Source organism: Anomaloglossus baeobatrachus, chromosome 3 (assembly GCF_048569485.1).
Source record: "Anomaloglossus baeobatrachus isolate aAnoBae1 chromosome 3, aAnoBae1.hap1, whole genome shotgun sequence".
In the NCBI taxonomy this organism is placed as follows: domain Eukaryota; kingdom Metazoa; phylum Chordata; class Amphibia; order Anura; family Aromobatidae; genus Anomaloglossus; species Anomaloglossus baeobatrachus.
In genome coordinates, this window is record NC_134355.1 from 132,226,373 (window position 1) to 132,239,894 (window position 13,522).

A 13,522-nucleotide genomic window follows, 5' to 3' on the forward strand; every position below is an offset into this window, starting at 1 on the left:
ACCTTCCTAGAATGCAGCCCAGGAGCTGCAGAAGGTGATTCTTTTATTGCATAGAGAAAAATCTGGTGACAGGTTCCCTTTAAATGAAGGAGCAAAAGGTGTAACCACAATTTTGTTTTTTTTGGCCAACACAAGAAACATTTGTGTTTACTTAAAAGCAGCAGAAAAGAATATCTACACATGCATTTAAAAAGAAAACAAAATATGTACATACAACAACGTGGGACAAAAATAATTGACTGAAAAGTCAGTTTTAATTTTATAAAGAAAATCATTTATTAACCGAGTGAGCCTACTGTGCATTTTTATAATGAAGGAAGTCCATTGTGCCATTTTCAGAGACTGGAATCCATAAAGGTTCCTACGTCCTTGTAGTGCTTTACAGTAGTTTTACAAATTACACACCAGCCATAGGAAAAATTCATCTGTCCTGCAATCTAATTACTAATTTGTGTTTTAGCAGAAATATTGCATTGGGCATCTCTATTATGTAAAAAACTGGGTTGGTTTATAATAATAATAATAATAATAATAATTTAGACAAGTAAGTGCAAATAGGAAGTGTTACAATATATATGCTGCAAATTGCATACAGAAAATCTGCGACAAATTACAGTACAATGTGGGTCTAGGGGATTGAAAGGAACCTGTTAGCCTTTTTTTGCTATTTAATCTGACAGCAGTGTAACATGAGGTGTGCTTCACACACAGCGAGCTCGCTGCCGAGATCGCTGCTGAGTCACGCTTTTTGTGACGCAGCAGTGACCTCATTAGCGATCTCGCTGTGTGTGACACTGAGCAGCGATCTGGCCCCTGCTGCGAGATCGCTGCTTCGTTTTCTTCAAAGGCGCTCTCCCACTGTGACACACAGATCGCTGTGTGTGACAGCGAGAGAGCGACAAATGAAGCGAGCAGGGAGCAGGAGCCGGTGTCTGGCAGCTGCGGTAAGCTGTAACCAAGATAAACATCGGGTAACCAAGGTGGTTACCCGATATTTACCTTAGTTACCAGCCTCCGCAGCTCTCACGCTGCCTGTGCTGCCGGCTCCGGCTCTCTGCACATGTAGCTGCTGTACACATCGGGTTAATTAACACGATGTGTACTGTAGCTAGGAGAGCAAGGAGCCAGCGCTAAGCTAAGCGGTGTGCGCTGGTAACTAATGTAAACATTGGGTAACCATACCCGATGTTTACCTTAGTTACCAGTGTCCGCAGCTTCCAGACGCCGGCTCCGTGCAAGCGCAGCGTTGCTTGCACGTCGCTGCTGGCTGGGGGCTGGTCACTGGTCGCTGGTGAGATCTGCCTGTTTGACAGCTCACCAGCGACCATGTAGCAATGCAGCAGCGATCCTGACCAAGTCAGATCGCTGGTCGGATCGCTGCTGCATCGCTAAAGTGTGAAGGTACCTTAAGGGCAGAGTGCATGATAGTGATAAGGATGTGTCACTTATTAGGATGTGTGCTATGTTTTCAATACAATCAGTGTTTTATCAGCAGAAGAGGACTATGTGTCCAACTAATCAGTGTAACTCCACCCTCACCACTGATTGGCAGCTTTCTGACAATGCATAAAGAATAGGGATGATAGAATACCACAAATATCCAACTTTGCGAATATCTGACAAATAGGTCGCCGCTATGCGAATATTCGATGCGCAATGTAAGTCTATGGGAAGCCCGAATAATTGTTATTCAAGTTTTCCATAGACTTTCATTGTGCATCGAATATTCGCGAATAGTCGAATAGCGGCAACCTATTCGGCGAATATTCGCAGTCGGATATTTGTGGTATTCGATCATCCCTAATAAAAAACACAGGAAGCAACCAATAAGTGATGGGGCAGGGTTATACACAGCTCAGCATTCTGAGCTATGCTACATCTACAGCATTGAAAACAAATATTCTATCAAAACTGCACCAAGCAGCCCAGTAAGTGAAACATCGCTTTAATGAGGCTCTCTGTCCGTACATCATGCAGCTCTCAGACTCCATAGCAAAAATCTGCTGACAGACTCCATTTAAAAAAATATATGCATGTGCAGAAGAAAAAACTGCACGTTTTGGAACAGACTGCAGATTCTCTGAATCACAACATTTAATATTTGTCATGTGTTTGTTTTTTCATCAAAACATACCTTTTTGGAAACTGTAATACAATAGACAAGTTACAATATGCACAGGTCTGAAATAATTTAGTCCATGGTATTTTATAATGTATTTTTTATGGCACAACAGGATTGACAGTTTTAAAAATAATATTTTGTGATGGGATACAATACTGGAACATGCGTTGAAATGGATTTAAAATATAAAATTAAATGAGAAATTTATCAAATGTGGTAATAACAGCATATATTTTGAGCTGCAGGTTTGATTTAACAATATGCCTGATTTATTTTCATTATTAGGAATAACAAAGTAAAAATCTGAGAAGAAAAAAACCCGAAATAACAGAACTATATATAAAACATCATTGTCATAAACTTAAATATGCTGCAGAAATAATAGAGTAGGTATTAAAAAAATATGATGAACTCCTGGTGTTTTTTCAAGAGATTTCAATGTATTATTTTAAATCTATTTGAAATTAACTTAATTGCTTGACATTCCAGTTTTGGTCTATAGAGGTGATCAAGCAGGTCGAAGGTCGAGATCCATCGATGGAAGGTATCTTGGGTCATCATACATATGCATTTCACATAACAAGACGTTACCTTTTTTTTTTTAATCTTTTAAGGATTTGGAACTTGTGCTTTAAACAAGATATTCTGTTATTCTAGAGATACGTGCAGATCACGCTTAGCCAGTCCGGTATTGCACTCAATGTCTTGAAGATTGAAACAAAGTCATAAACATTGCTGATCTCACAGTCATACACAAGTGTCTCTGGCAAACTTGAGATGCAAAATCTTGGTCCTGCTGATAAACGGGTAGGCGGTGCAGAGGCATCCAGCTGCTACTATCAAGCCCAGACTGCACCACGCACAAAACAAAGACCAGCTGTATCCATGTTCCACATCACTTGGAAGCCCATAAATAAATTTTGGCAGGCGGTTTAGATCATAAGCGACACTTGCTGCATATGTACACAAAGAAATTGTACAAAAGATTCCTAAAAACAAATTAAAGAAACATAAGAAGTTAGAAAAATATAATTCAAGTTTCTCTGAGTTCATATAGATCTTAACTACTGGATTAAGGTTCAATTTCACATACTGAATTTAAATAAATTGTTAAAAATAACTCAAAATGAATGAATATTTTGAACACATACAGTAGAATGGCTTTTTATTGCTCAAAGCAGTAGCATATTACAATATATGTTATAATGCTGGGGCAGTAGAATATAATGTAAGATATTAACCCCTTAAGCCCCCAGCCGGTTTTCACATTAAAGACCCGGCCATTTTTTGCAATTCTGACCAGTGTCACTTTGACAGGTTATAACTCTGGAACGCTTCAACAGATCCTGGCGATTCTAACATTGTTTTTTCGTGGCATATTGTACTTCATGTCAGTGGTAAATTTAGGCCGATATGTTTTGCATTTATTTGTGAAAATTTCAGAAATTTGGCAAACATTTTGAAAATTTTGCAATTTTCAAAATTTGATATTTTATGCCCATAAATCTGAGAGATATGTCACACAAAATAGTTACTAAATAACATTTCCCACATGTCTACTTTACACCAGCACAATTTTTGAAAAAAAAAAATTCCGTTAGGAAGTTAGAAGGGTTCAAAGTTCATCAGTAATTTCTCATTTTTCCAACAAAATTTACAAAAAAAATTTTTTTAGGTACCACATCACATTTGGAGTGATTTGAGAAACCTAGGCGACAGAAAATACCCAAAAGTGACCCTATTCTAAAATCTGCACCCCTCACTCAAAACCACATCCAAGAAGTTCATTAACCCTTTAGGAGCTTCACAGCAACCAAAGCAATGTAGAAGGAAAAATGAAAATTTAACTTTTTTTACACAAAAACGTTACTTTAGCCATAAAATTTAGCATTTTCACAAGGGTATCAGGAAAAATGGATCATAAAATGTATCGTACATTTTCTCCTGAGTACGCAGATACCTCATATGTGGTGGAGATCAAATGTTTGTGCACATGGCAGGGCTCGGAAGGCAAGGAGCGCCATTTGAATTTTTGAGTGCAAAATTAGCTGCACTCATTAGCGGACGCCATGTCGGGTTTGAAGACCTCCTGAGGTGCCTAAACAATGGAGCTCCCCCATACGTGACCCCATTTTGGAAACTAGAGCCCTCAAATAATTTTTCTAGATGTTTGATGTGCACTTTGAACCCCTGGGGGCTTCACAGACATTTATAACGTTGAGCCGTGAAAAGAAAAAAAAAAATTTTCAACCACAAAACTGTTGCTTCAACCAGGTAGCTTTTTTTTATCACAAGGGTATCAGGAAAAAATGCACCATGAAATGTATTGTCCATTTTCTCCTCAGTACGCAGATACCTCATATGTGGTGGAAATCAAATGTTTGGGCACACGGCTGGACTCGGAAGGCAAGGGGCGCCATTTGAATTTTTGAGTGCAAAATTAGCTGCTCTCATTAGCGGACGCCATGTCGGGTTTGAAGACCCCCTGAGGTGCCTAAACAATGGAGCTCCCCCACAAGTGACCCCATTTTGGAAACTAGAGCCCTCATGGAATTTATCTAGCTGTTTAGTGAGCACTTTGAACCCTTGGAGGCTTCACAAAAGTTTGTAATGTTCAGCCGTGAAAATATATTTTTTTTTTTACCACAAAATTGTTTTTTCAAACAGGTAGCTTTTTTTCACAAGGGTATCAGGGAAAAATGCACCATAGAACGTATTGTACAATTTCTCCTGAGTACGACGATACCTCATATGTGGAGGAAATCAATTGTTTGGGCGCACAGCGGGGCTCAGAAAAGAAGGAGCGCCATTTCACAGCAAAATTGGTTGGAATTATTAGCGGACGCCATGTTGCGTTTGAAGACCCCCTGAGGTGCCTAAACAATAGAGCTCCCCCACAATTGACCCCATTTTGGAAACTAGACACCTCATGTAATTTATCTAGCTGTTTAGTGAGCACTTTAAACCTCTGGAGGCTTCACAAACGTTTGTAATGTTCATCCGTGAAAATATTTTATTTATTTTTTTTACAACAAAATTGTTTTTTCAACCAGATAGCTTTTTTTCCACAAGGGTATCAGGAAAAAATGCACCATAAAACATATTGTGAAATTTCTCCTGAGTACACAGATCCCTCACATGTGGTGGAAATCAATTGTTTGGGCGCACGGCGGGGCTCAGAAGAGAAGGAGTGCCATTTCACAGCAAAATTAGTTGGAATTATTAGCAGACACCATGTTGCATTTGGAGACCCCCTGAGGTGCCTAAACAATGGAGCTCCCCCACATGTGACCCCATTTTGGAAACTAGACTTCCCCATATACAAAAAAATTAGTTTGGCGAAATAAAAAATACGGATGTCAGTAAAAAAAAAAAAAAGAATAAAAAAATATGAGCACCTGCCTCTAAGACCAGTGCCAAACATGAGAGCAATGCACGAGTCTCGCATCGCATCATCCACTCCAGTCTGGAAGCGAGCAACTGCACTGGATAATGCGATGCTATAGGGCACGGCGGCGGATGGAGGGGCGGCAGATGAGAAAGGGCGCAGCGGATGGAAGATGAGAAAGGGCTCAGCGGATGGAGGAGCGGCAGAGGATGGGAAAGGGCGCAGCGGATGGAAGATGGGAAATGGCGCAGCGGATGGAGGAGCGGCGGAGGATGGGGGGGTGAGATTGGGGATAACTACCTTACAGGATGGATCTAGGCAGCAGGATCACAGCAGACAGAAGAGGCAGCAGATGAAGGAGGCAACAGATTGAGGAGGGTGAGAGGGGGCATAGATGAAGAGGATGGGAGAGAGCAGGCAGCAGATCGGGGAGGGGGGCAGAGTCTGAATGGAGAGAGCGATGGCACATGAGGGGGGGAGGCAGCACATGGAGGGGGGGAGGCAGCAGAGGAGGCAGCATATGGAGGGGGAGGAGGCAGCACATGGAGGGGGGGAGGCAGCACATGGAGGGAGGCAGCACACGGAGGGGGGCAGCTGGCAGCACATGGAGGAGGAGGGGGGAGGTGTAGTGGCGGATGGAGAAGGGGCAGCCAATGGAGGAGGCAGCAGCCGATCGGGAACAGTGGCGGCAGATTCGGGGGCTGTGGCGGCTGAAAAAGGTGGGTGCGACGGTGGCAGGGATAGCGGCATGGCTGGCGATGGCGGTGTGGACAGTGGCGGGCGTGGCGGGGACAGAGGCGTGGCTGGCGGGGACAGCGGCGTGGCTGGCGGGGGCGATCGGGGACAGTGGCGGGGTGATTGGGTACAGCGGCGTGGCTGGCGCTGCCGGGGACAGCGGCGGTGACAGTAGCGGGGACAGTGGTGTGGTTGGCAGTGGCGGCGGGGACAACGGCGTGGCTGGCGGTGGCGATCGGGGACAGCGGCGGGGTGAGCCGCGTGGCTGGCGGTGGCAGGGACAGCGGCATGGCTGGCGGGGACAGCGGCGTTGCTGGCGGTGGCGATCGGGGACAGCGGCGGGGTGATCGGGGACAGCGGCGGATCGGGGGCAGCGGCGGGGCGATTGAGGACAGCGGCGGGGCGGAGACAGTGGTGGATCGGGGGGCTATAACTTACCGATAGGCGACCGCTCTCCTCAGCTTTCAGGGGCAGACACAGGTCACCGGCACCAGATCCACGGTGATTGGAGAGATCGGTCACAAGACCGATCTCTCCAATCAGAGCTGGGGGCGGGTGAAGCACCGATCACCCAGCTCCAGCCAATGATCAGAGCTACAGCTGCTCTGGTCAGGGCTGGATTTCAATGTTCCAGCCATTTTCAATGCCTGGAACATTAAAGTAACTGTAATTGGCTGAGCGGCGTTAATCAGCCAATCACAGCCTCTGTAGGTTCGGGGAGGAGGCACCACCCCTCCTGAGGTCAGGCAGAGGTCCCCTCATTCCCGAAACTACTATTTAATTACACCGATCGCACTCACGGGGGCTCCGGGGCCGCGATTTCGCCATGACGTACTGGGTACGTCATGGGTCGTTTAGCACCATGTAACCATGACGTACCCAGTACGTCAAGGGTCGTTAAGGGGTTAAAAAAATTCTGTCACTTCCCCAATAAAATTAAACTATTAATATCAGAACTAAGTCCATTTATAATTATAGATATATGCTAATAATAAGATAACTCTAGTTATAATATTTGGTTTAATCATGCTTATTCATTGTCTGAAACTGCTGTCTGCTTTAAAGAGAAGTTGTTACCAGGTTTTTGCTCCCTCATCTGAGAGCAGCATGATGTGGAGACAGAGACCCTGATTCCAGCGATGTGTCACTTACTGAGCTGTTTGTTGTCATTTTGATAAAATCAATGTTTTTTCTGTTGTAGATCTAGCAGTTATTTGAATATAGAGAAGGGTTATAACGAGCTCATGCATCTGCTGGACTACCTGGCAGCAGGAAAAGTAGTCCTCTAATGGTAAACTCCTGCTAATTAAACAATAATTTTACAAAAACTGCACTATGCAGGCCAGTAATTGATACACCTCTAGAATTCGGGGCTCTTTTCCCTCATTATGCTGCTCTCAGATTAGGTGGCAATAAGCTGGTGCCAAAGTCCCTTTAAATATGCTGCAATGAAAAAAACCCCAAACTTTATTTTTTATATAGCGCTAACATATTCCGCAGCGCTTGACATACATCAGGAACACTGTCCCCATTGGGGCTCACAATCTAAATTCCCTATCTGTATGTTTTTGGAGTGTGGGAGGAAACCGGAGAGTCAAGAAGAAACCCATGCAAACATGGGGAGAACATACAAACTCCTTGCAGATGTTGTCCTTGGTGGGATTCAAACCCAGGACCCCAGCGCTTTAAGACTGCAGTGCTAACCACTGAGCCACCATGCCACCCTAATGAAAATCTTCTGGTTTTATAGCAGAAGTGCATTAACAACTTGGTTTATCAACCTTATTTATTATCAGAAGAAAGTCCAGAGAATCACCCCTGCCCTACCACTTTAAGAATTCTAGGTTTAAATTATGTTTTGTAAAAAAAACTTGCAATTTTTATTCTCATGTTCTTTATTGGCTACAGTGGCAAATTGCCTGTAAAAACAAGAAACATTGCAGTTTTCCTTTAATTAAAAATCCTCTCCATTCTTAAAGGGGTCCTCCAGGCTTGAGGGACAAATCTGCAGCCAATCTATGTAACTACAGAATTGTGAATCCTCAGTGTACAGTGTGCTGTCAGGCCTTTCCGATGCAGGCGCCTGGAGTGGGCGGTCGTGTGACCACAAGCATGCTATTTGCATACTTCCGGCCACAATCCAACTAGATGTGTCCGGCCTCGTTCAATTCACTTGTATTGAGTGAGGCCATGCATTTCGAGTCAGCGTTTGAACACATGTATGCAAATTGCATACTCGTGGTAAAGCTGCCCATTCCCTGGTGCCGGCACTGAAGTATCCTCACAGTGTGCCTATTGCGCAATGTGAGCATTCACAAGTCAGCAGTCACATAAAGTGACTGCATAATTGTGCCCCAAGCCTGGACTATCCTTTAAAAATGCACTGACATAATCCTAGTGTTTACTGAGGTTAACAGCAATGGCTGCAGTCTAGCAGTCGTTGACAAACATGTACAATGCTTACAAGCTATTTTTAATCTGTTGCTGTGAAGCTAGCAGATCACTGGAGCACATTGTTATCTACTGATCCAGCTCGCTTGAGTGCATTGGTGCTCTTCAGATGTTGTAAAGACAAAGCTGCCTCTGCTTGCAGCATCAGGAACCACACAATTTGGACCAACACCACTACAATACCACTGGAGAGAACTGAGAATCAAGCAGGAACACACCACGCACCTTAGCAAGCAGGAAATCTGATGAGCAAGTGCACTGCTACAGGAGATGAAACAACTCTTTTAAGGATAGTTAATTTATAGAAATACCTAGATCTTAAAAGGAATCTGTCACCAGGTCATGCCAAGGGGGAAACTTCAATGTTGACATCCCATCAGCACTGGAAGCACTGCATCATGTGACCTCAACAAAGGATTGCACAGGTGAGAGAACAATCATGTTCTGGAGTGAGATTCATATGGAGATCTGTGTTCAGCCTATAGATCATCTATACAGTTGCTTCCAGAAATATTTGGACAGTGATGCAAGTTTTGGCATTTTAACTGTTTACCAAAACATTTTCAAGATAGTTATATTATCAATATTGCCTTAAAGTTCAGACTTTCAGCTTTAATTCGAGGATATGCACATCTCAATTAGAGTAAGAATTTATGAATTACAGCTCTTAACATGTAGCTGCTTTTTTTTTCAAGTGACCAAAAGTAATCGGACAATTATTTCAAAAGCTCTTTAATGGGCTGCACAGGCTATTCCCTTGATAATTCATCATCAATTAAACAGGTAAAAGGTCTGAAACTGATTCCAGGTGTGCATTTGCATTTGGAAGTTATTGCTCTGAACCTACAAAATGCATTCAAAGGAGCTCTCAATACAATAGAAATAGACCATCACAAAGCTGAGAAAAAAAAAGAAATCCATCAGAGACATACCAGAAATGTTAGGAGTACCCAAATCACTAGTTTGGTAAAATAAAAAGAGTGCACTGATGAGCTTCAGAACTCAAAAAGACCTGGATGTCCACGGAAGACAATGGTGGTGGATGTATAATTTCTGTTGTGAAGAAAAACCCATTGACAACATCCATGTGTACCGCCCCGTGCTCGGCGGCAACCGAGCCGCTTGGATCCGGACTCGCTGGGTGGTGACTCAAGTGTCTCCGGATCAGGGGGCACTGTGGTCCACTTGGATCTAAAGGGGGGGTAGGTGTACGGCCGTGTTTAGTTCGTGACACCACCCACGGGTTGTGGTGAAGGTGGATACCACCACTGCGTTTACTGGGCACCCGTGGGAGATGTTGCGCAGCAAGATGTTAACCCCTCCATGGGCAGGGATGATGGCCCCGGTACCCGTTTGGTGTTGTGTGGTTGGGCGGTGCAGGGAGGTGCGAGGCCAGAGGGCACTGTTGTACTCATGATTAGTAACACACACAAGTCTCTGGTAAACCAAGTTGATGGTGGTCGGTGTCCGCAGCCGGCTGCGTTGGGTCCCCCACCCGGTTGGTGGTCTCTGCCTTTCTCCTGCACCGTGTTGTGTATCTGTGGACTGACTGTGCTTCAGTGACGGGAGTCCACTTCCCGGCTTTGTGAATGTCGGGAGAGCCCTTTTGCCCGCAGATGCTGGCCCATGGGATCTCTCTGCCTGTGCGGTGGCTTTCTATCCCCCTCGTTGGGCTGTTGTCTTCAGTCGGGACTTTGGGTGGGAAAGGACCTATAGTCCAGACCGTAATCAGTATATTAACTCGGTCCAGTGGCTTCTGGACCTCATTTCAGGGTCTGAGTACCCCCCTTTGTGCTCCGGTTTCCGACTCGGTTCCCCGGGTCGGTACCGGTGGGCCACTACCCTGTCCCGGTCCACCACGGTTCCACCGAGCCGCCTTCCTGACTCCTGCAGGCTGAGGCCACCGCTTGCCTCCTAGCCAAAGGTGCCCGGGCTCCAACCCTGCTAGGTTTTTTCAGCTGGCACCTATACACACTTGTAGGATGTGCAGGTCAGTCTTTTGAAATATTTGCAGTGAGTTTTTTCTGACTGAGCACTCTGCCCTATAAACCAGGCTGTGTTCACAATCCTTATACCAGGAGTCCTAGCTGCCCAGACATGGAGGTTAGTCCAGATAGTGGCATTTCAAGTTAGATTTTTAGTCTAGCTGCCCAGACAAGGATGTTTTTAACCTAGATAGTGGCATTTTAGTTAGGGACCCAGAATATTGAGATTTACCTTGCCGTTTGGTTTCCGGGCTTACATGCATTGGCCAATTCATAAACTAAAAATCTCATTTTTTTCATATAGCAGTAATGCAGTACCAGAGTTCCCTTATACATTGATGGCATTTAGTGTGCGGCTGTATCCATTTTGTATTTGCTAGGTATTTCAGCTGGCACCTATACACACTTGTAGGATGTGCAGGTCAGTCTTTTGAAATATTTGCAGTGAGTTTTTTTCTGACTGAGCACTCCGCCCTATAAACCAGGCTGTGTTCACAATCCTTATACCAGGAGTCCTAGCTGCCCAGACATGGAGGTTAGTCCAGATAGTGGCATTTCAAGTTAGATTTTTAGTCTAGCTGCCCAGACAAGGATGTTTTTAACCTAGATAGTAGCATTTTAGTTAGGGACCCGGAATATTGAGATTTACCTTGCCGTTTGGTTTCCGGGCTTACATGCATTGGCCAATTCATAAACTAAAAATCTCATTTTTTTCATATAGCAGTAATGCAGTACCAGAGTTCCCTTATACATTGATGGCATTTAGTGTGCGGCTGTATCCATTTTGTATTTGCTACGTTTTTTCAGCTGGCACCTATACACACTTGTAGGATGTGCAGGTCAGTCTTTTGAAATATTTGCAGTGAGTTTTTTTATGACTGAGCACTCCGCCCTATAAACCAGGCTGTGTTCACAATGCTTATACCAGGAGTCCTAGCTGCCCAGACATGGAGGTTAGTCCAGATAGTGGCATTTCAAGTTAGATTTTTAGTCTAGCTGCCCAGACAAGGATGTTTTTAACCTAGATAGTGGCATTTTAGTTAGGGACCCGGAATATTGAGATTTACCTTGCCGTTTGGTTTCCGGGCTTACATGCATTGGCCAATTCATAAACTAAAAATCTCATTTTTTTCATATAGCAGTAATGCAGTACCAGAGTTCCCTTATACATTGATGGCATTTAGTGTGCGGCTGTATCCATTTTGTATTTGCTAGGTTTTTTCAGCTGGCACCTATACACACTTGTAGGATGTGCAGGTCAGTCTTTTGAAATATTTGCACCTTATTAGGGGACAGGTGTTGTGCGGGGCGCTATCTGTGACTACCTGGCTAGTCCAGGGCGTCACACATGCAAGTGAAGAAAACTCTCCAAGAAGTATGTATTTCAGTATCTAAGTCTATTTTAAAGCAAATACATCATGAGAGCAAATTCATAAGGTTTACAACAGGGTGCAAAATTATTAATCAGCCTTAAAAATAGAAAGACCAGATTAGACTTTGAAAAAATAACATCTAAAGAAGCCAGCCCAGTTCTAAAAAAGCATTCATTAGACAGATGAAATTAAGATCAGCCTGTACCATAATGGTGGGAGGAGGAAAGTGTATGCAGGAGACTTGGAATGGCTCATATTCCAAAGTACCCTACATTCTCTGTAAAACATGATGGAGGCAACGTGATGGCATAGGCATGCATGGCTTTCAATGGCTTTGAGTACCTAGTGTTTATTGATGATGTGACTGAAGCAGCAGGTTGAATTCTGAAGTGTACAGGGCTATACTGTCCACTCAGATTCAATCAAATACAGCAAGGTTGATTAGACAGTGCTTCACAGTAAAGATGGACAAAACCCAATATATGCTGTGAAAGTAATGCAGGAATTTTTGAAGGCAAAGAATAGGTATATTCTGAAATGTAAGAGTACCACTTTGTGAGATAGTAGAAAAAATGATGAAGAGCACTCACCAGTAGTTGCTGTGCAGATAGGTGTAAGTTTATTCACAAGTGCGGTAATACATGTGGAGGGAGCAGGAAACGGCCGTTTCGCACTCTATACTAGTGCTCCGACTGGTCAGACCCGTCAAAGCACTAGTATAGAGTGCGAAACGGCCGTCGTCTGACGTGCCGTCCCGTCCTGCTCCCTCCCCGCCTGCCTTCACATGTATTACTGCACTTGTGAATAAACTTACACCTATCTGTACAGCAACTACTGGTGAGTGCTCTTCATCATTTTTTCTACTATCTCACAAAGTGGATCATGTTGTCTGTTTGCTTGAAGTAGCACCCCGCAGCTGTGACAATGTTTTTCCAATTTTAGTGTTCTTGCCATCCATAATTTTGCTGCGTTCAGCGTAACGGCTGTGTACGTTTTAAGGGGTATTTTCCCCCGTATGTCTCTACACATAGCGTAGTGCCCTGTCCTCCTTACCCATTTTGAAATGTCAGAGTAGATTACCAGATCTTAACTCAATTGAGTATTTAAAACTTAAGGCAATTATACCCACAAACAAGCAACAACTAAAGTCAGCTGCAGTAAAGACCAGCAAAGCATCACAAAGGGGAAATCCAGGTGATATCCATGGCTTCCAGAATTCAATCAGTTATTCCCGGCAAAGGATTCTCTACAAAGTATTAAAAATGAACATTTTATTTATGTTAAAGTAAACTTGTCCAATTACTTTTGAGCCCCTAAAATGAGAAGCCTTTGTAGAAACATGGCTGTAATTGCTAACATTTCACAGAATATTTTTACACTGGATGGCACTGTCAATAGTGAAGCACATTATCCTAATGAGGATTACACAAACACAGACAGTTATACAAATAAATACAAACAGTAGATT

General features: G+C 43.8%; 1 protein-coding gene across 1 annotated transcript in view; it reads right to left on the reverse strand.

Annotated features, from left to right (window-relative positions):
• Window positions 1–251: 251 nt before the first annotated feature.
• TMEM178A (transmembrane protein 178A) overlaps window positions 252–13,522 on the reverse strand; it is a 198,385-nt gene continuing 185,114 nt past the window's right edge. Inside the window, exon 4 of the mRNA XM_075339444.1 lies at window positions 252–3,111. Within this exon, the coding sequence (XP_075195559.1) occupies window positions 2,870–3,111 (242 nt within the window). The 3' untranslated portion in view covers window positions 252–2,869. The remainder of the gene's footprint in view (window positions 3,112–13,522) is intronic.